The 22,780-nt window shown below is 41.3% G+C and overlaps 1 protein-coding gene across 1 annotated transcript in view; it reads left to right on the top strand.

Moving 5' to 3' along the window:
• Positions 1 to 21,452, top strand: part of CAGE1 (cancer antigen 1) — a 39,743-nt gene extending 18,291 nt beyond the window's left edge. The window contains exons 4-11 of the mRNA XM_018039048.1: positions 2,537 to 2,684; positions 4,910 to 5,022; positions 10,931 to 11,011; positions 11,203 to 11,310; positions 14,765 to 14,869; positions 15,470 to 15,540; positions 20,123 to 20,191; positions 20,771 to 21,452. Of these exons, the coding sequence (XP_017894537.1) occupies positions 2,537 to 2,684; positions 4,910 to 5,022; positions 10,931 to 11,011; positions 11,203 to 11,310; positions 14,765 to 14,869; positions 15,470 to 15,540; positions 20,123 to 20,191; positions 20,771 to 20,819 (744 nt within the window). The 3' untranslated portion in view covers positions 20,820 to 21,452. The remainder of the gene's footprint in view (positions 1 to 2,536; positions 2,685 to 4,909; positions 5,023 to 10,930; positions 11,012 to 11,202; positions 11,311 to 14,764; positions 14,870 to 15,469; positions 15,541 to 20,122; positions 20,192 to 20,770) is intronic.

The raw sequence follows: 22,780 nt of genomic DNA, 5'->3' as shown, positions 1-22,780 counted from the left end.
ATTTGGGCGTGGCCCATACCCTAATTTGTTGGCGGAGAGAATTAACCAAAAAGAAACAATGGAGAAGGTGCCACAGTTTTGGACGAGTTTCTTTGGGTCTCAGATACTCACATTAAAGAACAGCCATTCCTGGCCTCTTGCGATTATATTGGTAGAGTTGCAAATGAATGTGGGAATTTTGTGGGTACCTAGGAACCTGGTGAGCTGCAGTCCATAGTGTCGCAAAAAGTCGGACACGACTGAAGCGACTTAGCTCACATGCAGGCACGCATACATGACCGATCATCCAAAGCTTCCTCTGAGAAAAGAATTTCTGAGTGGGATCTCAGCCTTTTCATGCCATGTCTGCCTGTTCAGCAGTAAAATAGATAATACAGCTGCATATTTGGTTTACAAGGCAAAATCTACATTATAGCACACAGTAATTTTGTAAAGTTACAAACATTTTTACTGAGATAGCATACTCCACTAGTTTTAGGTGTACAGCATAAAGATTCAATATTTGTATGTCTTGCAAAATGATCACCAAATATATCTATTAACAATCGTTAAGAACAACATGAGAGCCTCGTATCAATGTGTTTGGAGAACCTGTATTTTGTATTTGCAGTTCAGATGGCTTTTTTGGCAGACAACTGGAAGCCTGTCTTGGTAGTGATAATCCTCACAAGCCAGAGCACATCTGCTCTATTCCGGTTTTGTAGGCCTGCCTTAAAATATCTGTAGTGCAACTTTATTAATTATTAGAAGGCTAATCTGAGTCAGAAAAATGTATACGTTTATTTTTATATTTGTCATAATAACTTAAACTGAGCTGATTTGTTGCTCAAAGATGTCCTTAGAAGACTTTCTTTTGTGAATCTCTAATCAGTATTAAGTATTGTTTGCAAGACAAGGATCCTATTATTTTTAATGGCTCTTAGAAAAATACTGTTCTCATGGGACTGAAAATTCTCTCTGTCATCTTTTCTCCAGAAAGAAGGAAGGATTATCTAAGCCAGTGTGGTTCTCAAACTTTAGCATTTATCAGCCTCAGCTATGAAAATGCAGATTGCAGGGACCACCCCAGAGTCTCTGATTCAGCAGGTGTGAGGTGGGGCCTGGAGATTTGCATCTCCAGGAAGATCTTGGGGTCTCACTGATGCTCCTGGCCCCAGGGTCATGCTTTGAGAACTACTGACCTAAGCAGGTCGGGAAGATCCCCTGGAGAAGGGAATGGCAACCCACTCCACTATTCTTGTCTGAAGAATCCCATGGACAGAGGAGCCTGGAGAGCTACAGTCCATGGGGTCAAAAAGAATCGAAACACAGCTGAGCGACTAACACTTTCATTTTCACTTTCAGCCTAAGCAAAGATGACCTTCAGTTTGGCTGTTAACGAAACCACGACGAATTTTGAATTAGTAAACACTGAATAAATCAGTATAACTGTGCAGCAGTTTATCCACTATACAGTGTTTTCTTGAGCTTGCTTTCTTTCTCTTTTTTTTTTTTTAGGGCTTCCCTGGTGATTGAGAGGTTAAAGCGTCTGCCTGCAATGCGGGAGACCTGGGTTCGATCCCTGGTTTGGGAAGATCCCCTGGAGGAGGAAATGGCAACCCACTCCAGTATTCTTGCCTGGAGAATCCCATGGACAGAAGAGCTTGGTGGGCTACAGTCCACGAGTCGCAAAGAGTCGGACATGACTGAGTGACTTCACTCTTCACTTTCACTCACTTTTCTTTTTTTGCTCCATCTTGACTAATCCATTTTTTTTTTTTTTAACTTCTAGTTTTGCTTTTCATTAAACTTTAGGTCCATTTTCTCGATGTGTGTTCTGGAGCATCTTTGATGTTGAAGCATTTTCATGGTAATATGAAGACATCATTGCCTTTTTCACTCTCATTCTTTCCCAAGTGCACAGTGGAGTTTTCCAGTGAAGCCATGTGCCGTGTGACGGTGTAGTTGCTTTCATGGCTGATGGAATGTGAAAAGCACAGTGGAGAGTCCTGCTGTCTTCTATTAAGCCAGCATTAAAAATATTTGCAGAAAGTGTAAACATTCCCACTTTTCACTAATTTTTCATTTTGACAAATGTGGTAATTTTGTATTAAATTGTCACTTATACTGACATAATAGATTTATTGTTGTTTAAATGAATTAGTAAATAAATATTTTTGAATGTTCTCAGTTGTAATTTCTAATACAATGAATACTGATAAATATAAAATAAATTCTAACAATAAATATTTATAAATGTAGATATTGTATTTCTAATACAATAAATATTGTTATTTAAATGAATTTGTAAATCAATATTTTTGATGTTCACAGCTGTGATTTCTAATGCAATAAATATTGACAGATACAGCCTAGCAAACAAAAGCTTTGGGATATCCTCAATAATTTTTAAGAATATGAAAGCATCCTGAAAATCAAAAAGTTTGAGAACCACTGCTTTGAGTTTTGAAGAGTGATATTTTATTCAGCATTTTACCTAAAAAGTAATCCAGATTCTTTGTCTTTATTGTGACAAGTCTGAATTGTGTATATGTAGGATACAAAGATGACACATTTTAATTTGTTCCCAAATCACTCGCCTTGTGAAGAAGGGAGCACAAACCCCCCAGACATGAAAAGAACTTCACAGCCAACATCCAGAATTCTCAATCTTCTGGGTCTGATGGTAGAACTTCTCCCACATCAGCTAATTATACAAAAATCATATTTTTATTAGAAATATCAAGGTTGGACAATCAGGTTATGAAAGAAAAATTACGGAAGGAATGATACAGATTGGACAGGGAAGCCTAGCATGCTGCAGTCCACGGGGTTCTAAAGAGTCGGACACGACTGAGCGACTGAACTGACTGATACAGATGCTTCAACCAACCAACCAGCCCTTCCTTCTTCCCACTGCTTCATTCTGTCTTTTTTCATCACCTAATTCCCACAAATCAATAGTAAGATAACGTACGAGGACTGAAAAAAATAAGAACTTCAGGCAAAACCCATTCTTCAGTGCTTTCCACATGTTAGGAAAACTCCCTCCGAGCAGTAGTCTTGGGCTCCAGGCCGGCTGCTCCTAGTGATGAGTTCCCGTGAGTGCGCTGCTTACCCAGTCTGATCTAAAGTGCAGCTTTGGGGCAGGGTGGGCAGTGTGGAGCTGTGTACACGGGAAGAATGAAAAATCAAGTTAGTGTCCAGTGAGTTCCAGACATGGTCTCTCCACCTCTTGGCTGTGTGACCTGGCCAAGGAAATTTTCCTTTCTCAGCCTTAGCTGAAGTGGTATTCGCTGCTGCCCTGGGAAGTGACAAACCCTACATTTTAATGAGAGCACATTTGAAGGGCATGATGTTTGGAACAGCTTCTCAAATCATTGAACTCCCTTTCTTCCTCTTCCCTCTGATTACTGTACATTTCTTTGATCTTACATACACTCCTCTGAGCCAAAATTTGGCAATGTGGGTTCACTGTGTTCTTGACCTGACACAACCTTTATTCCTATTGTCTTTCAGCTGAAATTCGTTGAATGCCAGCTTTTATTGAAGGCTGGAAACCAAGCTAAGTCATTTTAGCAGAGATCACAAATTGAGATCACAGCCCAAAGACTGTATCCACCTGAAGTTTTGTCTTATATTATAATGTTTGAATTTGAACGTGTCACCAATGCTTCTTGCTAGAACCTCTTCCATCACCCCTGGGCCTTCAGACATCTGCTTTCTTACCATATCTGCTTGATTTTCTCTCATCTCAGTGGATGCTGCTGTTCTTTCTCAGTCTTATCTGCTGGCTGCTGCTTCTCTCCCAGACCCCTCAGTGATGGAGTGAACCATCCATCAGCCCTCTGCTTAGTGATCTCATTCCAGGCCAAACAAATACCTGTTTGCTCAAGGCTTCAAGATCAGAGACTTGATATGTGATATGCCCTCTGCTAATACAGGGTAAGCCTCTAATAGGCACTGGACAAATATTTGCTGGCTGCCCACCTTGTCCTTGGAGGCATTTAAATTGACCCTGCTTTTCATGGGTTACCTCATTCAACTCTTACACCATTAAAAAATATATATATTATCAGGCTTTTTTTTTTAACATGGAAAAACAAACAGGCTTAGAATAGTTGAGTTTCTTGTTCAAAGTCTCGCATAAGTTAAGTGGCAGAATGAATTTCCATTCCATTTCAGAGCTGCAGTAAACGCTTTCTGCTGTGCTCAGTCTATCAGTTGTGTCTGACTCTGTGACCCCATGGACTGTAGCCCACCAGGCTCCTCTGCCCATGGGATTTCCCAGGCAAGAATACTGGAGTGGATCACCGTTTGTTTCCCCAGGGGATCTTCCCAGCACAAAGATTGAACCCGTAACTCCTGCATTGGCAGGCAGATTTTTTACCACTGAGCCACCAGGGAAGCTCTAACTGGCAGAACTCAGATCCAAACCCAGGTAGTCTGACTCTAATGCGTGCACTTTTGCCCCTTAGGTTACAAGGGTCTTCACTGTACAAGTATCTTCATTCCGGAGGCCACTGAAATGTCTAGAGTTTCAATATTATTAAAGATGTCTGATTGTTCTGGTGTCAGGTATAACAATTAGTCTAAAATTTGGATTTTTTAAACTAACTAGGCTAAGAGGAGATGTATCTATGAGTGTGTAGTCATGTATAGTTATTATCGATGTGTATTAGCTTCCAGCAATTATCTGAATTTGTCCCACTTACAATTTATATGCAAATGTGAATCTAAATGAATTATTTCCGCATTAACCTGTTATTAGATGTCTTATGATGAGTAACTGAAGAATTGAGTTCAATATTTTTCTTCCTTCTTTTGTTTGGCCTCTTCTTTTGCACAGGACATTTAATTTGTATTCCACTCTTCATCCTTTTAATTTTACCGAAAACTTTTTAATAGAGCTTCTCAAAATGTTACCCTTAGGACTTCATCAATCCTGATGCTGAACATTTCAAAGAGAATGAGAAAGTTAGTGATATCATGCCACAAAAATTGAAGAGTTTTCATCTTAAAAAGAAAATTTTAGATAAAGAGGTAAGTATTCTTCATTCTAAAAATTATATCATTTTTAGTGAAAAAGTAAAAAAAAGCTACTGTAAAAGTATAAAGAGGCTCCTAAAACTTTGGATTTTTTAAAATAATTATTTCAGGGGACAAGATTAACTTTACTTTGACTCTAAGAAGGCCTTTTGTTCAACACTTGACTTGTTTTATGACCTAAGTATGTATTAGAAAATCCCATTCATCTACCCAAAAACTGGTATGAGTATCTTTTCACTTTTAATGGTACCACTGATTCCTGAAGATAGGTATATTTTGACATTCCTATTGGAGAAGGAAATGGCAACCCACTCCAGTGTTCTTGCCTGGAGAATCGCAGGGACAGGGGAGCCTGGTGGGCTGCCGTCTATGGGGTCACACAGAGTCGGACACGACTGAAGCGACGCAGCAGCAGCAGCAGCAGCAGCAGCAGCAGAGGGCTTCCTTCATAGCTCACCTGATAGAGAATCCACCTGCCATGCAGGAGACCGCTGTTCCATTCCTTGGTCAGGAAGATTCCCTGGAGAAGGGATAGGCTACCTATTCCAGTATTCGTGGGCTTTCCTGGGCTCAGACAGTAAATAATCCACCTGCAATGCGGGAGATGGGTTTGATCCCTGGGTTAGGAAGATCCTCTGGAGGAGGACATTGCAACCCTTGAGTATTCTTGTCTAGAGAATCCCATGGACAGAGGAGCCTGGGGGTCTCAGAGTCAGACACTACTGAGCGACTAAGCACAGCACACAGTTATTACAAACTTTATCACTTGGAATAGTGGATACATTGGAAACAGATTTTATTTCTCAAGTGAGACAAGTAAGGAAAAGGCCCTTGGGACTTCTTCACTCAGTCTTTTCTTGGTTAGTGGTGCAGAGCTGGAGAGAGAGAATTAGGAGAGCCAGCTAAGTGTTGTTGTTCAGTTGCACAGTGGTGTTCCACTCTTTGCAACCCCACAGACTCCAGCACGCCAGGCTTCCCTGTTCATCACCAGATCCCGCAGCTTGCTCAAACTCGAGTCCATTGCGTCAGTGATGCCATCCAACTATCTCATCCTCTGTCGTCCCCTTCTCCTCCCACCTTCGATCTTTCCCAGCATCAGGGTCTTTTCTAATGAGTCAGTTCTTTGCATCAAGTGGCCAAAGTATTGGAGCTTTAGTTCTCCCAGTGACTATTTAGGATTGATTTCCTTTAGGATTTACTGGTTTGATCTCTTTGCACAGTCTTCTCCAGCACCATAGTTCAAAAACATCGATTCTTCGGCGCTCAGCCTTCCTTATGGCTTCCCTTGTAGCTCAATCGGTAAAGAATCTGTCTGCAGTGCAGGAGACCCAGGTTCAATCCCTGGGTTGGGAAGATCCCCTGGAGAAGGAAATGACAACCCACTCCAATATCCTTGCCTGGAAAATCCCATGGACAGAAGAGCCTGCTGGGCTGCAGTCCATGGGGTCTCAAAGAGTCGGGCATGACTGAGCGACTAACACTTCCAGCCTTCTTTATGATCCAATTCTCACATCCATACATGAATACTAGAAAAACCATAGCTTTGACCAGACAAAACTTTGTTGACAAAATAATGTCTCTGTTCTGCTTTTTAATACGCTGTCTAGGTTGGTCATAGTTTTTCTTCCCAAGGAGCAAGTGTCTTTCAATTTCACGGCTGCAGTCACCATCTGCAGTGATTTTGGAGTCCAAGAAAATAAAGTCTGTCACTGTTTCCATAGTTTCCCCATCTATTTGTCATGAAGTGATAGGGCCTGATGCCATGATCTTCATTTTGTGAATGTTGAGTTTTAAGCCAGCTTTTTCACTCTCCTCTTTCACTTTCATCAAGAGGCTCTTTAGTTCCTCTTTGCTTTCTGCCATAAGGGTGGTGTCATCTGCATATCTGAGGTTACTGATATTTCTCCTGGTAATCTTGATTCCAGCTTGTGCTTCATCCAGCCCAGCATTTTGCTTGATGTACTCTGTATATAAGTTAAATAAGCAGGGTTACAGGATACAGCCTTGACGTACTCCTTTCCCGATTTGAAACCAGTCCATTGTTCCATGTCTGGTTCTAACTGTTGCTTTTTGACCTGCATACAGGTTTTGCAGGAGACAGGTAAGGTGCTCTGATGTTCTGATCTCTTTAAGAATTTTCCACAGCTTGTCATGATCCATACAGTCAAAGGCTTTAGCGTAGTCAATGGAGCAGAAGTAGATGCTTTTTTGGAATTCTCTTGCTTTTTCTATGATCCAACTGATGTTGGCAATTTGATCTCTGGTTCCTCTGCCTTTTCTAAATGAATCTCTGTCCATAGTTCTTCAGGCACTCTGGCTATCAGATCTAATCCCTTGAATCTATTTCTCACTTCCACTGTATAATCGTAAGGGATTTCATTTAGGTCATACCTGAGAGTTAAAGCATCTGCCTCCAATGCAGGAGACCCAGGTTCGATCCCCGGGTCGGGAAGATCCCCTGGAGAAGGAAATGGCAATCCACTCCAGTATTCTTGCCTGGAGAATCCCATGGACGGAGAAGCCTAGTAGGTTACAGTCCACGGGGTCACAAAGAGTCGAACACAACTGAACGACTTCACCTTACCTTACCTGAGAGTCCCTTGGACTGCAAGGAGATCCAACCAGTCCATTCTAAAGGAGATCAGTTCTGGGTGTTCTTTGGAAGGAATGATGCCAAAGCTGAAACTCCAGTACTTTGGCCACCTCATGTGAAGAGTTGACTCGTTGGAAAAGACTCTGATGCTGGGAGGGATTGGGGGCAGGAGGAGAAGGGGACGACAGAGGATGAGATGGCTAGATGGCATCACCGACTCTATGGAAGTGAGTTTGAGTAAACTCCGAGAGTTGGTGATGGACAGGGGGGCCTGGCGTGCTGCAATTCATGGGGTCACAAAGAGTCGGACATGACTGAGCAACTGAACTGAACTAAACTGAATGGTCTAGTGGTTTTCCCTACTTTCTTCAATTTAAATCTGAATTTGGCAATAAAGAGTTCATGATCTGAGCCACAGTCAGCTCCCGGTCTTGTTTTTGCTGACTAAAAAGAGTTTCTCCATCTTGGCTGCAAAGAATATAATCAATCTGATTTGGGTATTGACCATCTGGTGATGTCCATGTGTAGAGTCTTCTCTTGTGTTGTTGGAAGGGGGTATTTGCGTGACCAGTGGGTTCTCTTGGCAAAACTCTGATAGCCTTTGCCCTGCTTCATTTTGTACTCTAAGGCCAAAGTTGCCTATTATTCCAGGTATCTTGACTTCCTACTTTTGCATCCCAGTCCTGTAATGAAAAGGACATCTTTTTTTGGTGTTAGTTCTAGAAGGTCTTATAGTTCTTCATAGAACTGTTCAGCTTCTTTGGCATTACTGGTTGGGGCATAGACTTAGATTACTGTGATACTGAATGGTTTGCCTTGGAAATGAACAGAGATCATAGTCATTTTTGAGATTGCACCCAAGTACTGCATTTTGGACTCTTTTGTTGACTATGAGGCCTATTCCATTTTTTCTAAGGGAGTCTTGCCCACAGTAGTAGATATAATGGTCCTCTGAGTTAAATTCACCCATTCTGGTCCATTTTAGTTCACTGATTCCTAGAATGTTGATGTTCAGTCTTGCCATCTCCTGTTTGACCACTTCCAATTTGCCTTGATTCATGGACCTAACATTCCAGGTTTCTATGCAATACTGTTCATTTCAGCATCGGACTTTGCTTTCACCACCAGACACATCCACAGCTGGGTCTTGTTTCCTCTTTGGCTCAGCTTCTTCATTCCTTCTGGAGCTGTTTCTCTGCTCTTCTCCAGTGGCATACTGGGCACTTGTGGACCTGGGAAGTTCATCTTTCAGGGTCATATCTTTTTGTCTTTTCACACTATTCATGGGTTTCTCAAGGCAAGAATGCTGAAGTGGTTTGCCATTCCCTTCTCCAGTGGACCACGTTTTGTCAGAACTCTCCACCATGACCCGTCTTTCTTGGGTGGCCCTGCATGGCATGGCTCATAGTTTCATTGAGTTAGTCGAGGCTGTGGTCCGTGTGATCAGTTTGGTTAGTTTTCCATGGTTGTGGTTTTCAGTCTGTCTGCCCTCTGATGGATGAGGATAAGAGGCTTGTGGAAGCTTCCTGATGGGAGGGACTGGCTGTGGGGAAATTGGGTCTTGCTCTGGTGGGCGGGGCCATGCTCAGTAAATCTTTAATCCCATGTTCTGCTGATAGGTGGGGCTGTGTTCCTTCACTGTAGTTTAGCCTGAGGCCAAACCACGGTCGGGGTAATGGTTGTAATGGTAACCTCTTTCTAAAGGACTTTTGCCAGCATGCTGTGACTCTCAGTAGGGAAAGTGATAACAGGGCTGGAACAGGAGCCATTTTTAATCGAGAGGAAAACAGAAGTGACCAGTTTACTTGACTGAATAGTAAATCTGGGATTCAATTTCAATTCTGTACTAGCAGGAAATGACTTCTCTGAACTGTGAGGTGGACAGGAGATTTGTTGCAAGTGCTCTGGGGAACTTACCTTCTGGCTAACCTACGGAGAAAAGGACCAAGGATAAACAGGCACGGAGAAAAGCTACTGGTCTCCACTTCTTAAACCAGCCTTCAAAAGGAAGCCTAGTTGAGGGTTCAAAAGGGATGCTGTGCTTAGCTGCTCAGTCGTGTCTGACTCTTTGCCACCCCATGGACTGTGGCACGCCAGGCTCCTCTGTCCATGGGAATTCTCCAGACAAGAATAATGGGGTGGGTTGCCATACCCAAACCAGGGGTCGAACCCAGGTTTCCCACATTGCAAGCAGATTCTTTACCATCTGAGCCACCAGGGAAGCCCAAGAGGGATGTTTCAGAAATACAGTTTCAGATATTTATGTTCTCCTGGTGAATCTCTGTGTCAGCACTGTAATATTGGCAGACAAAATAATGTGATGTGCCATTGATTGAGTGAAGGGAGTTGCAGGGAGGAGCAAATGCTTGGGGTATTAAATGATACAAGATTGATCATTAACTGTCAATAGTTGGAGCTGAGTAATAGTTACATGGGGCTTCATTAAAGTTTTTTCGAAACTGTTCATAATAAAAAAAAATTCTGTACAGCATACTTTATCACTGATATATGGAGGAGGTAGGATATTGAATATTAAAGATCTATCATTGTTATATGGAACAAACAAGAGATGATACAAAATTGTATCTAGAAAAAATTGGCTAATTTTTTTCTTTAAAGCAGAGTTTTAATAGCCTGGCTATAAAAGCAATTGGGTATTAGGATAAGCTCTGCGGAGCTCCCAAGCCCTCCCTCATGTTTGGTGACTTACAGGACTCACAGGACTCAGCACACAGTCATCTTCCCAGTTATGAGGTATTATTACTGCGAGAGGATTCAGAGCAAAACCAGCAAAAGGGGAAAGCACGTGGGGCAAAGTCCAGAGGAAACCAGGTGCCCTTCCCTTCCTTGGCAGTGAGCGGTACAGCCCATGTGAAGTGTTCCCAAGGAAGCTCTCTGGAGACTGAGTGTCCAAGGTTTCTATCGGAGGCTGGTCGCGTAGACAGGCACCCTCTGCCTGCCACGTACCGAAATCCCAGACTCTCCCAGCGGAAAGAGACGTTCAGCGTAAACCACATTCTCTGTGCAAATAGCTTAGACACAGTGAGACTTCATATCGGGAAATGATGGAGACCCTCCCACAATCCAGGTTCCTAGAAGCCAGTCAGGGGGCACCTTGGCGAGCAGGCCTTTCTGGGGACAGCAGTCTCAGGCATGTTGTATGAACTCTGCTACACAGGAGCTCAAAATACAAGACACCTTTGAGACGGGGATTGGGCTGTGCATGGTTTGATGATTTTATTAGAAATGTTACTGAATGTAGTCTTATTTCCTCTCTGTCTCTGAAATAGAAAATGCCTTTTTCCTTAGCTGCTGAAACATAAAGACAAAATCTCAGCTTTCAGAGAGTTACTTGCTAATGAAAAATCATGTCAACATCAGGTTCCTGGGGTGAGTTAAACATTCACTGTGTCCTGTTTCTCTAACATACAAAAATGCAATTTTAGATCTTACATTGAAAGCTTTCTGTTATTGAAGCCACTGGAGAGCTCTCTGATGGCTTCACTGATAGCATATTCGCTGTCAAACGTCCCAAGGAAAGTGAACATATTGGAAGCTAACACAGGCATGTTTCATCGCAGGTTACAGGATGTGACTCCGAGGAAGCCAAGAACGTCAGAGACGCGCCTGTTGCCCTGGCAGCCGAACTGAACCGGCACCACAACCTAAGCAAGGAGCTTGATTTTTTGGTAAGGAACACCTTTCCTTGCTTTGCTAGCCTTTTTATTCACAACACTGTCTTAATAACGAGTTATGGAAATGATCTGCCTTCAAAAACTTTGCTCCCGTCACATGCTGGCATAGTAGCAGTATTATTCACCCCCACAAATATAGAACTGAAGTTTGCACTCTCGGGTTTTGAAATTTTAGATACTGTCCCGCCTGATTTCTGTTTAGAAGTTTTTTTTCTTTCAAAATGCAGAAATTTTCAAGTATGTGCAAGTTTCCAATAGTGAATGAAGAACATTTATATTGTGGCACATACGACCACCATTCTTAGAGCAGTAGGTGTTTACAGCAATCGCGATTAAGGGGGTGCCAGGGAAACGGCACACGTCCTTTGGATGGCACCCAAAGCGATCACAGGGGAGTGGTGATTGTGGGAGGGATGGAGCTAATGGCGGTAATCATTTTGCAATGTATCAGTGTATCAAATCAACACGCTGTACACCTGAAACTTATGCAACGGTTGCATCAGCTATATATCGATAAAGCTGGAAAAAAGAAGATAAAAGCAGATAAAAGAGGAAAAATCTGTGGGAAGAAAATTAAAACATCCTGGTATCTAGAAAGTGACAATCCATTTGGATCCCACTGCTGCTGCTGCTAAGTCTTTTCAGTCGTGTCCGACTCTGTGTGACCCCATAGACGGCAGCCCACCAGGCTCCCCCATCCCTGGGATTCTCCAGGCAAGAACACTGGAGTGGGTTGCCATGGGATCCCACTATATAATGAAAAAGAGGTTAATTAACTTAATTGTTTTGGGAACGTTCGTTTCTTTCTGGCTGCGCGGGGTCTTCACTGCTGCGCAGCCTTTCCTCCAGTCCTGGCCAGCGGGGCCTCCTCTCCAGCGGCGGTGCTTCTGCTGCAGAGCAGACTCCAGGTGCGCGGGCTCTAGGCGCGTACAGCTTCGGTAGTTGCAACTCACGGGCTTAGTTGCTCCGCGGCACGTGGGATCTTCCCGGACCAGGGATCGAACCCGTGTCTCCTGCTACTGGCAGGTGGATTCTTAGCACTGAGCCGCTAGGGAAGCCCCCATAATTTCTTTTTTCATGGTTAGAGAAGTCTATCGTATTTCTAAATTGTTACAGGTCAGCATTCTGTACTAAATTCATTGCATAAGAGAGAGGGAAAAGCCCATGCTGTGAGGGCTTACAGTTTCCTTCCTTTCTGCTTCATTAATGTTCTTCATTATATAGGTAATTATTGACTTCCTTGAAAGGGTAAGCAAGGCTAGTCAGTATGGAGATACTGATGGAAAGTTACATCAAACAGAAGCCCTGCCTCCCAGGAATCTAGAAAAGAAGGTGCGATATGTAGATAGCTGTTTGCAAGGACTAAAGGGGACCTTTTTAAAAAGAGGAGGAGCCCATGACATCCAGGTGGGAGAAGCCCAGAGGAGAGCTCACGGGCTGGCAGGGAGCGGATGAAATGGTGGCAGGCCCTCTCGGCAGCTTCTGAGCTTCAGGCACAAAAGAGGTTTGGAGTGGACCCGATCTCCCCTGGGGTGGGAAGCTGAAGTGAGAAAACGCTCACAAATGGCAGTGTCTCAGACACACTATGTTGCCTCTAACATGTGCTGCAGACTTTCTTGTACAAACGGTATTTCAGAGGAACCGAATAACTGATGAGGGAGAGTTCTTCGTTGGAGAATGTAAGCTGTTAAAAGCAGAAGAGGGACTTCCCTGATGGTGCAGTGGTTAAGACCTTGCCTTCCAATGAGGGTGGTGCCAGTTGGATCCCTGGTTGGGGGCTAAGATCCCACATGCCTCGTGGGCGAAAAAATCAAAACAGAAAACAGAAGCAGTATTGTAACAAATTCAACTGAGACTTTAAAAATGGTCCACATTAAAAAAAAAAATCTTAAAAGAAAGCAGAAAGACACACCTATAGAAAATTGCATCTTGCATCCCTGAATAAAATAAGGAATGGCTGCTAAAACCTGTAAGTTCAAGACTTACAAGAAACTTTTAATGACCCACACCAGCGCCCTCTTGTCCAGCTTAACCGCATTGGTGAGGTGTGCCCTTGACTGCATGAGGCATGGAACGGGCACTGTCCGTGGTGTCTCACCTGAACCCATCTGAAAGCAAGCTTTGAGAGTACACAAGTCCTGAGAGGATAAAGAAGCACATTAAGCTGACCGTGACAAAAACTCCAAGCGTGAGAAATACTAATCCATAAAGAACTGGCACACGGAAAGGGAGGGAGAGGAAAGGAAGAGCTGCTCTAGACACAGAGGTTCAAGGTGGTGGTGTTCAGTCGCTAAGTCGTGTCCCACTCTTTGCGGCCCCATGGACGGCAGCACGCCAGGCTTCCCCGTCCTCCACTGTCTCCCGGAGTCTGCTCAGGTTCATGTCCGTTGAGTCAGTGATGCAAACAATCTCAGCCTCTGCCGCCCTCTTCTCTCTACTTCTAGCCATGTCCTTTAAAAAGCGTTTTAAATTCTCGTCACCTTGGGTTTATCTGTTAAACTGAGTTAATATCTGTACTCCCTGCCTTAAATAACATGTGCAGGCAGAGGAATGGGACCCCGATTTGATATGGTCGCCATTAATACATCTATGTAAAGGGAAAGAGCAAGAAAGCTGCCGTGTCTGCAGAAAATTTGTTCCGCCATTGTTTCCTGTAGGGCAGACATGTAAACATATGTAAATAAATATGTTTAAATAAACATTAGAAAATCAATGGCCACTCTTAACATTATTATTTAAAGGGGACATTTCTGTTCTTTTTCTTCTATAATTGCTTTGAAAATTAAGGTAACTGCGGGGGAACTTGTGAATACTCTTTCTTGGTAATTTATCCTAGATATCATTTTTAGAAATACAAATTTTAAATTATTAATGCAAGAATACAATGTCTAAATTGTTAATGTTAATTTTTTGCAAATAAAAATTGGACCCCCCCCAAAATTTAAAAACCCCAAAAACAAAGAAAAAAAATTGGACCGTAAGTCAGAATGTGACACACGTTGAGCTGGACCTTTTAAAAACTCTCATTTATACACGTGAGAATATTGATGAAACCTGAAAACGTATCATCAAGCAGCGCATCAGTGCTTCAGAGAGAATCAAATATCCATTGGTTACATATGGAAGGAAGATAGTCTATCCATTGGTTATGAACGGAAAGAAAAGACTTGGGACTAATAACTACTTGTATTAACTAGCAAGTGTCTAATTATTTGCAAAGCTATTTCATTGTATTAAAATGTAGAAAAGCTGAAACAGCATTTAAATTTCTGTTCATGTGTTCTAACTGCAGTCTAACTAACAGCCTCTCTCAATTCACCTATGGTACAAATCAGCATAAGGGAATATTGAAATAAAGTATAGCTCACTGGTCTCATTGTTCTTAACATCAATACATGGTTTTCACGGCAGTTTCCAAGTTATCATTTTTGCCAATGTCGCTCCATAGATTGCAAAGTTGGGAAATCTTCTAGAGACAAAAGAAGACCACTACAACAGACTCACTGAAGAAAATGACAAGTATCAAAGAAATTTAGGCAACTTAATAAATAAGGTACAGATTTTCTTACGCACATATATTTTTTAAACTATGTCAAATATTAAAATGTTAGAATTTGGATGCAAAAAAGGGATCTGAGGGATGACATAACACATTTGTCTCAATTCCATTCACTTCATCATGACTTTGTGTTATTATCCTTTTAGTTAAAAGCTAGCAAAGAACTGTATGTGTGCATATAGCCTTCTGTTATCAGCAATTTCTTAGTCTTAGCCTTACCACTTCACTTGGAGGGTCTTTCTAAATCTTGCCAACAGAGTGTTCTGGTTTACCTTTTAAAACTGCATTGTGGACTCTGACCCTGGGTTGGCACATATACTACTTGTATGGATCACAGTTGTCTCACTACAGTTGTCCATTTTTTGATACTTTTCCAGCATGGTGAACAGGCACTTTTCAGTTCTATTTGTATCCATATTCCTGATTTCAAAATACAAGGAAGATGTTCTGCCAGTGGTAAAACCTTCATTCACAGGAGTCATATAATTGAACTTCAAATTGTGCAGATTCTTAAAAAGCAAAAAAAATGAACAAAACTAAGTAAATATCCTAGAATCGATCACAGAATAATTGTCTTAGCTAATGTTTCCCAAGGTTACATCTTATGAGGAAATCATCAAATGTGCTGACCAAAGGCTTGTGATATCCCACTCCCGGATTGCACAGTGAGTCCAAAACTGCATGTTTAACTTTGTAAACATTTGCTGGTATGTCACTTTCTGACTTGCTGAGTTCATCTTTTAGACTCCTACAAAGAGGGAAATGTGCCATTTTGTAAGTCAAAAAGACCATTCTTCAATAATGTATGTATTCTGTTTAATGTCTGGATTACTTGAATACCCAGAATTTCCTTTTCCTTCTCAGAACTCCCTTTGACGTGGGGGTGGGTGGGTGGGGAGCGAGGTTAAGGAATTAGTGAGAAACATCCAAGAATTTTAGAAGATTATCACCGCAGTGTTCAAGTAAAATAACCTTGCTATCCTTAGAATTTATCCACATAAGGTTTTGAATGCACCCCAAATGAAATGTATCACGTACCAAATAGACTTTCTCATTTATTGAGATTCAGCGTGAAATATTCCAAATATAGTGTTTTTAACTCTGCAAAGTTTTTCCACTTATTTATTCTCTTTATTTCTTACATGCTCTTTCCTCCACCTTTCTCCCAATTTCATTTGTACAGCGCTTGCTGTCATTAGAGCTTAAGCAAAAGGTCTGATCTTACACCCCCTAAAACAGTGCTAACTCACTACAAGATAACTGAAAGAAAGTGTAGATAAAACACACACACAGAACAAAAGCAAAATCGATACAGAGAACCTGTTGGTGGTTACCCGAGGGGAAGGGAGTGGTGAGCCGGCGAGACGGGTGAAGGGGGTGAGCTGTGTGGTGATGGATGGTGACTGGACTTCCGGTGGTAATGCTCTGTAGTAATGCATACAGAGGTCAAATTATAATGCCATACACCTGAGATTTATATAATGTCAGTTCAGTTCAGTTTAGTCACTCAGTCGTGTCCGACTCTTTGCGACCCCATGAATCGCAGCATGCCAGGCCTCCCTGTCCATCACCATCTCCTGGAGTTCACTCAGACTCACGTCCATCGAGTCCATGATGCCATCCAGCCATCTCATCCTCGGTCGTCCCCTTCTCCTCCTGCCCCCAATCCCTCCCAGCATCAGAGTCTTTTCCAGTGAGTCAACTCTTCCCATGAGGTGGCCAAAGTATTGGACTTTCAGTTTCAGCTTCAGCATCAGTCCCTCCAAAGAAATTCCAGGGCTGATCTCCTTCAGAATGGACTGGTTGGATCTCCTTGCAGTCCAAGGGACTCTCAAGAGCCTTCTCCAACACCACAGTTCAAAAGCGTCAATTCTTCGGCGCTCAGCTTTCTTCACAGTCCAACTCTCACATCCATACATGATCACTGGGAAAACCATAGCCTTGACTGCACGGACCTTAGTCGGCAAAGTAATGTCTCTGCTTTTGAATATGCTGTCTAGGTTGGTCGTAACTTTTCTTCCAAGGAGTAAGCGTCTTTTGATTTCATGGCTGCAGTCACCATCTGCAGTGATTTTGGAGCCCCAAAACTAAAGTCTGACACTGTTTCCACTGTTTCTCCATCTATTTCCCATGAAGTGATGGGACCGGATGCCATGATCTTCGTTTTCTGAATGTTGAGATTTAAGCCAACTTTTTCACTCTCCTCTTTTACTTTCATCAAGAGGCTTTTTAGTTCCTCTTCACTTTCTGCCGTAAGGGTGGTGTCATCTGTATATCTGAGATTATTGATATTTCTCCCAGCTATCTTGGTTCCAGCTTGTGTTTCTTCCAGTCCAGCGTTTCTCATGATGTACTCTGCATATAAGTTAAATAAGCAGGGTGACAATATACAGCCTTGATGTACTCCTTTTCCTATTTGGAACCAGTCTGTTGTTCCATGTCCAGTTCTAACTGTTGCTTTCTGAGCTGCATATAGGTTTCTCAAGAGGCAGGTCAGGTGGTCTGGTATTCCCATCTCTTTCAGAATTTTCCACAGTTTATTGTGATCCACACAGTCGAAGGCTTTGGCATAGTCAATAAAGCAGAAATAGATGTTTTTCTGGAACTCTCTTGCTTTTTTGATGATCCAGCGGATGTTGGCAATTTGATCTCTGGTTCCCCTGCCTTTTCTAAAACCAGCTTGAACATCTGGAAATTCACGGTTCACGTATTGCTGAAGCCTGGCTTGGAGAATTTTGAGCATTACTTTACTAGCGTGTGAGATGAGTGCAATTGTGTGGTAGCTTGAGCATTCTTTGGCATACCAATTTTACCTCACTAAAAAATAAAGAATGGAGAAGGAAATGGCCACCCACTTCGGTATTCTTGCCTGGGAAATCCCACGGACAGAGGAACCTGGCAGGCTACAATCCATGGGGTCGCCAAAGAGTTGGAGACCACTTAGTGACTAAACAAACAAAACCAGTGAAGAAGTTACTGAGAAGTTACTGTAATTCAAATACACAGATCCCTTTGAACAGAACAAAAGCTTTCAAATCATTTAAACACAGAGGAAAAAAAATAGAATTTATGGTTTAAGATTGTATACTTGTTTACATTGAATTTCAAATCAAAAGACTTAAAAAAAATTTTTTTTCCATAAGGGCTGCAACACAAACAAACATATAAATATTTCTGTTTTTAAATAAAACAATTATCTTTGATGTGTAAAAAAAATAAAGAAGACAATATAAATACAAAATAATATATTCAATAATATAAAGATAAAATAAAGACAAATATATAAGGAGGCGTAGTTATTTCAGAAATCTTCAGATTCAATATTGTTAAGACTTATTTCTCCCCAAGCTGATCTAGATTTTATTTTTACCTTTTAAATACGTTTTATTGAAATATAGTTGGTTTACAATGTTCTGTTAATTTCTGCTGAGCAACAAAGTGATTCAGTTATACATATATATATATATACACATATATGTATGTATATATATATATATATATACACATTCTTTGCAAAGGATGCTGAAATCGTTGGCCATCCATTTGCAAACAAACAAAACAACAAAAACACTTTGATTTATACCTTGTATCACATACAAAAGTAACTCAAAATGGATACTGCTAAGTCACTTCAGTTGTGTCCGAGTCTGTGCAACCCCATAGACAGCAGCCCACCAGGCTCTCCTGTCCCTGGGATTCTCCAGGCAAGAACACTGGAGTGGGTTGCCATTTCCTTCTCCAATGCATGAAAGTGAAAAGTGAAAGTGAAATTGCTCAGTCGTGTCCGACTCTTAGTGACCCCATGGACTGCAGCCCACCAGGCTCCTCCACCCATGGGATTTTCCAGGCAAGAGTACTGGAGTGGGGTGCCATTGCCTTCTCCTAAATGAAAGAGCTAAAGTATAAAAAATTCTCAAAATATAGGAAAAAATTTCTGATGTTGGGTTGATGTTGGGTTAGGCAGTGATTTAAATATGATACTAAAAACATGATTCATAAAAGAAAATTTTGATAATCGTACTTCATCAAAATTAAAAACTTTGGCTCTTCCATGGACATTATTAAGAGAATGAAAAGACTAATGTGAAAGAATATGTACAAGTCATATATCTGGTAAAGAACTTGTAACCAGAATATATAACAGACTCTCAAAACCCAAGAATAAGAAAGCAACCCCGTTAAAATGGGCAAAGATTTGAACAGACACTTCACCAAGAAGACAGATATACGGATGACAAGTAAGCACATGAAATGACAGTCAGCATCATTAATAGGCAAATTAAACCCCAGTGCAGACCGCTACACACCTATCAGCTTGCCTGAAAAACTGACCATGCCAGGTATCGGCAAGGACATGGAGCGACTGCAATGTTTATAGCCTGCTGGTGGAAGTGTAAAATGGAACAACCTCTTAAAAACCAATCTGGTGCCTTCTTTAAAAGTTAAATACACCCAATGTATGATTCAGCCGACCCACTCCTGTGTATCGATCCAAGAAGAAAGGACGCATGTGTTAACACAAAAGAGGATTTCAAGATAGCTTTATTTGTAATAGCCCCAACCTAGAAACAACCTAAATGTCCCTCAAATGGTGAGATGACTGACAAATTGTGACCTGGCCACACAGTGGAATTCTATACAGCAATAAAAAAATGAATGACCTCTGGGTAGGTGCAACAGTGTGTGTGAATTGCAAAATAATTAGGCTGAGTGTAAGATTTCATTACAGCAAATTCTAGATGGTACAAAACTATAGTGCGAGAAAGCAGATAAGTGGTTGTCCAGGATGTGGGGGCAAAGAGGGCTGAGAAGGAGGGATCACTCTCCTTCTTCACCACTGGAAACTTTAAAGGGAAAAATTAATTAAATAATTTGAGTTGCTAGGAAAGAATTCCATGTTCCCATATAGCTGTCTTTCCAGGTGGCTCAGTGGTAAAGAATCTGCCGGCCAAACAGGAGAGGCAGGAGACACAGTTTTGACCTCTGGGTTGGGAAAATGTGGAGGAGAGAATGGTAACCTCCTCCAGTATTCTTGCCTGTAAAATCCCATGGACAGAGGAGCCTGATGGGCTACAGTCCATGGGGTCCCGAAAAGCTGGACACAACTGAACGCCTGAGCAGACACAAGATGGGTGGGTGATGTATAGAAAGCTTGACCGTCATTAAATTTATCTACTCAAATCCTCCAGTGAAGTTAGCTTAGAAAAGTCCATTTTAATCATAAACTTCAGTTGTTTCTTCTTTCAGTTTAGAAGAGAGAAATAAACAGTTGGAAGATTTCATTAGAAGGTCCAGAGAGAGAGTCAGAAAACCAAGGTAAGTTGTTTCTTTTCTTTCTTTCTAAAGTTAAAGATCATGTCTTTAACTTTAGAATATATGCATAATAATGTTAAACATTTTTAAAAAAACATCTTTTTCCTTGTCTTAATTTGAGACAAACAAGATAAATTATGTAAAAGTGCTTGGTATTTTGCCTGGCATGAAATAGTTGCTCCATGTCTTTTTGTAGGACCTGAATTGCAAAGCAAAGTTCACTGCCCTCAGAGAACGTACGATCATTTCTAAGAAAAATACTATACAGATAATGAACTAAGATTTAGTTTACAATAAAACAGCTTACCTAGATCTTATGATCAGATTTTCTTCCACTGATATGAAATCTCATAATCTGTTATGTTATTAATAGAAGACCCTCAGCTCTCAGTATTCGATGCTATAAGGTGTATGCCCAAACGCTAAGGGGTTGATTAGGACCATCGTAGGATGTTAAAATGGAACTCTCTCTGGCCCAATTCCTAAGGTGCTAATTCAACATTTACCAGTTCTCTGTTTTAACCCTCCTCCACTCCCACCTGTTTCTGTTTTGTTTGACGTTATTCTTTCTGTTTCCTGCAGACCGAGAAGTCATCCGAAGCTCCTGACCGTGGTAGGTCATACTGATTGATGATCATTATAAAGAATGCGATATTTCCATGTCATTGTCAAATTACACAAGATTAAATAAGAGTTCCTAAAGTTATATTTCAGTAATGTTCAGCACAGCTTACCCCTCTTCCCCAGATAAGGGCCTCTGGGCTGTGATTACAGTTGGTCCCGCAATCGGAAGCCCCTCCCTTAATTGTATTAGTTCCCTCGATGTCCCAACGGTTTGAAACAAAAATGTTGATTAAAATATAGTATTAGTATTATCTGTGGAGTTTATCTGTAGGTTTTCCTCACACCTGTTTTTTGGTATGTAATCAAGAACGCACTGTTTATGGAATAGGAGTTCTGTATGTGATCAAGAATTCCACGTGTAATCAAGAGTTAGCTCTTCTGTTCCCAAATGTCTGTCCTGCAAACTTAAGAAACATTTTTTTCCTTTCATTTTTAGATGCCAGTTATTTTAGAAGGAAATAGAAATGATTTAGATTAAACAGAACTGAAGATTAACAGTTAATCATTTTTGTCAGCCTCTCCAGGAGCAGAGTCATTACTGAGTACTGTACCCAGATCAATCCACACAAATGATACATTAAAATCTGTATAAGTAGTGAAACTTTACAATCCAAAAAAATGTGATTATTTTTCTTCTAGTTTCTTCCTGTGAACAATCAAATAGATTCTAATATAACATAAACAAGTGAATACAGTGTCTTCTTTTCTGAATATCTGCCAATTTTCATTCTTACAGCACACCAGTCTTGTATTATTGTTGTTTAGACGTTAAGTCATGTCTGACTCTTTGCAACTCCATGGACTGTAGCCTGCCAGGCTCCTCTGACCATGAAATTCTCCCAGCAAGAATACTGGAGTGGCTTGCCATTTCCTTCTCCAGGGGACCTTCCTGACCCAGGGAACCTTCCTGACCCAGGGATCAAACCCACGTTTCCTGTATTGGCAGGCGGATTCTTTACCACTGAGCCACCAGGAAAGCCTATTGCCAGGCCTTTAATAACATTATGAAATTGTTCTCTTATCTCATCCCAACTCTTTTTTCCTCTCTAGCCAGGCACACTCTCCCCACTATCAATCAAATTTAAAAAGACTAACGCTGAAATCGTTTGGAATTAAAACCCAGGTGACAGGAGATCTCACCCTTGTAACTTCTACCTTAACATATTTTGACGAATTAGTTCTGAGTTTAAAAAAATGAACCAGAGAAGCTGATTTTGTAATATGTATTGGAAAAATGAATGTACATAACAAATATATTATCTTTTTGATAAATCCCAGAGCCAGGGTGGAGGTATAATTATTGAATGAAGATATACCTTGAATGGAGGGGAAGAAATTATTTTATCTCACTGAAATTGGCTTTGCACTTAAATTAGGCAGGTAAGTACAAGGCGGAAATACATGGAGAATCTATATCTGGCCCCAAAGGAAGTGATGAATAATTTTTAAAAAGTATTATTATTGATATTATTTTTGTTGAGGAATTTTATAAGATATCTTATATGAATGTTGAAACAAAGTTAATTTCTCAAGTTTAAGAAGTTGCAATGCACTTTAAGACAAACCGTGAAGTTGCAGCTACAATCATGCTTCACTTGAAAAATGTAAGCCCTGAAAACTTGGGAAGTGATCAAGTCTTAAAAAGAGACATTATTATTAGTTCCATGGGGTTCTCTAGGGAAAGTTGAGGTGTGCTACAAGAAAGACAAACATTGTGATGGCTAACAAAGCATCTGGAATCTGCACACACACGTGGTGAGATCTTTGGAAGGGACGGGTTAACACAGGCTGTCCACGAGCAGGGCTGTGTGCCCAAGTGCTGCACTCGCCACGTGTGCTATTAGGTGCTCATGACCTTTACCTCCAGGCTGTCTCACAGCTAACACACCTCCTTTGGCACATGGCTCAGGGATGTAGCATCTAACCCAGGGCTTCTCCCTATAAACATTTAGTGACTTTCCACAAACC

Source organism: Capra hircus, chromosome 23, assembly GCF_001704415.2.
Source record: "Capra hircus breed San Clemente chromosome 23, ASM170441v1, whole genome shotgun sequence".
Taxonomy (NCBI): domain Eukaryota; kingdom Metazoa; phylum Chordata; class Mammalia; order Artiodactyla; family Bovidae; genus Capra; species Capra hircus.
This window is presented reverse-complemented; position numbering and strand designations above follow the sequence as displayed.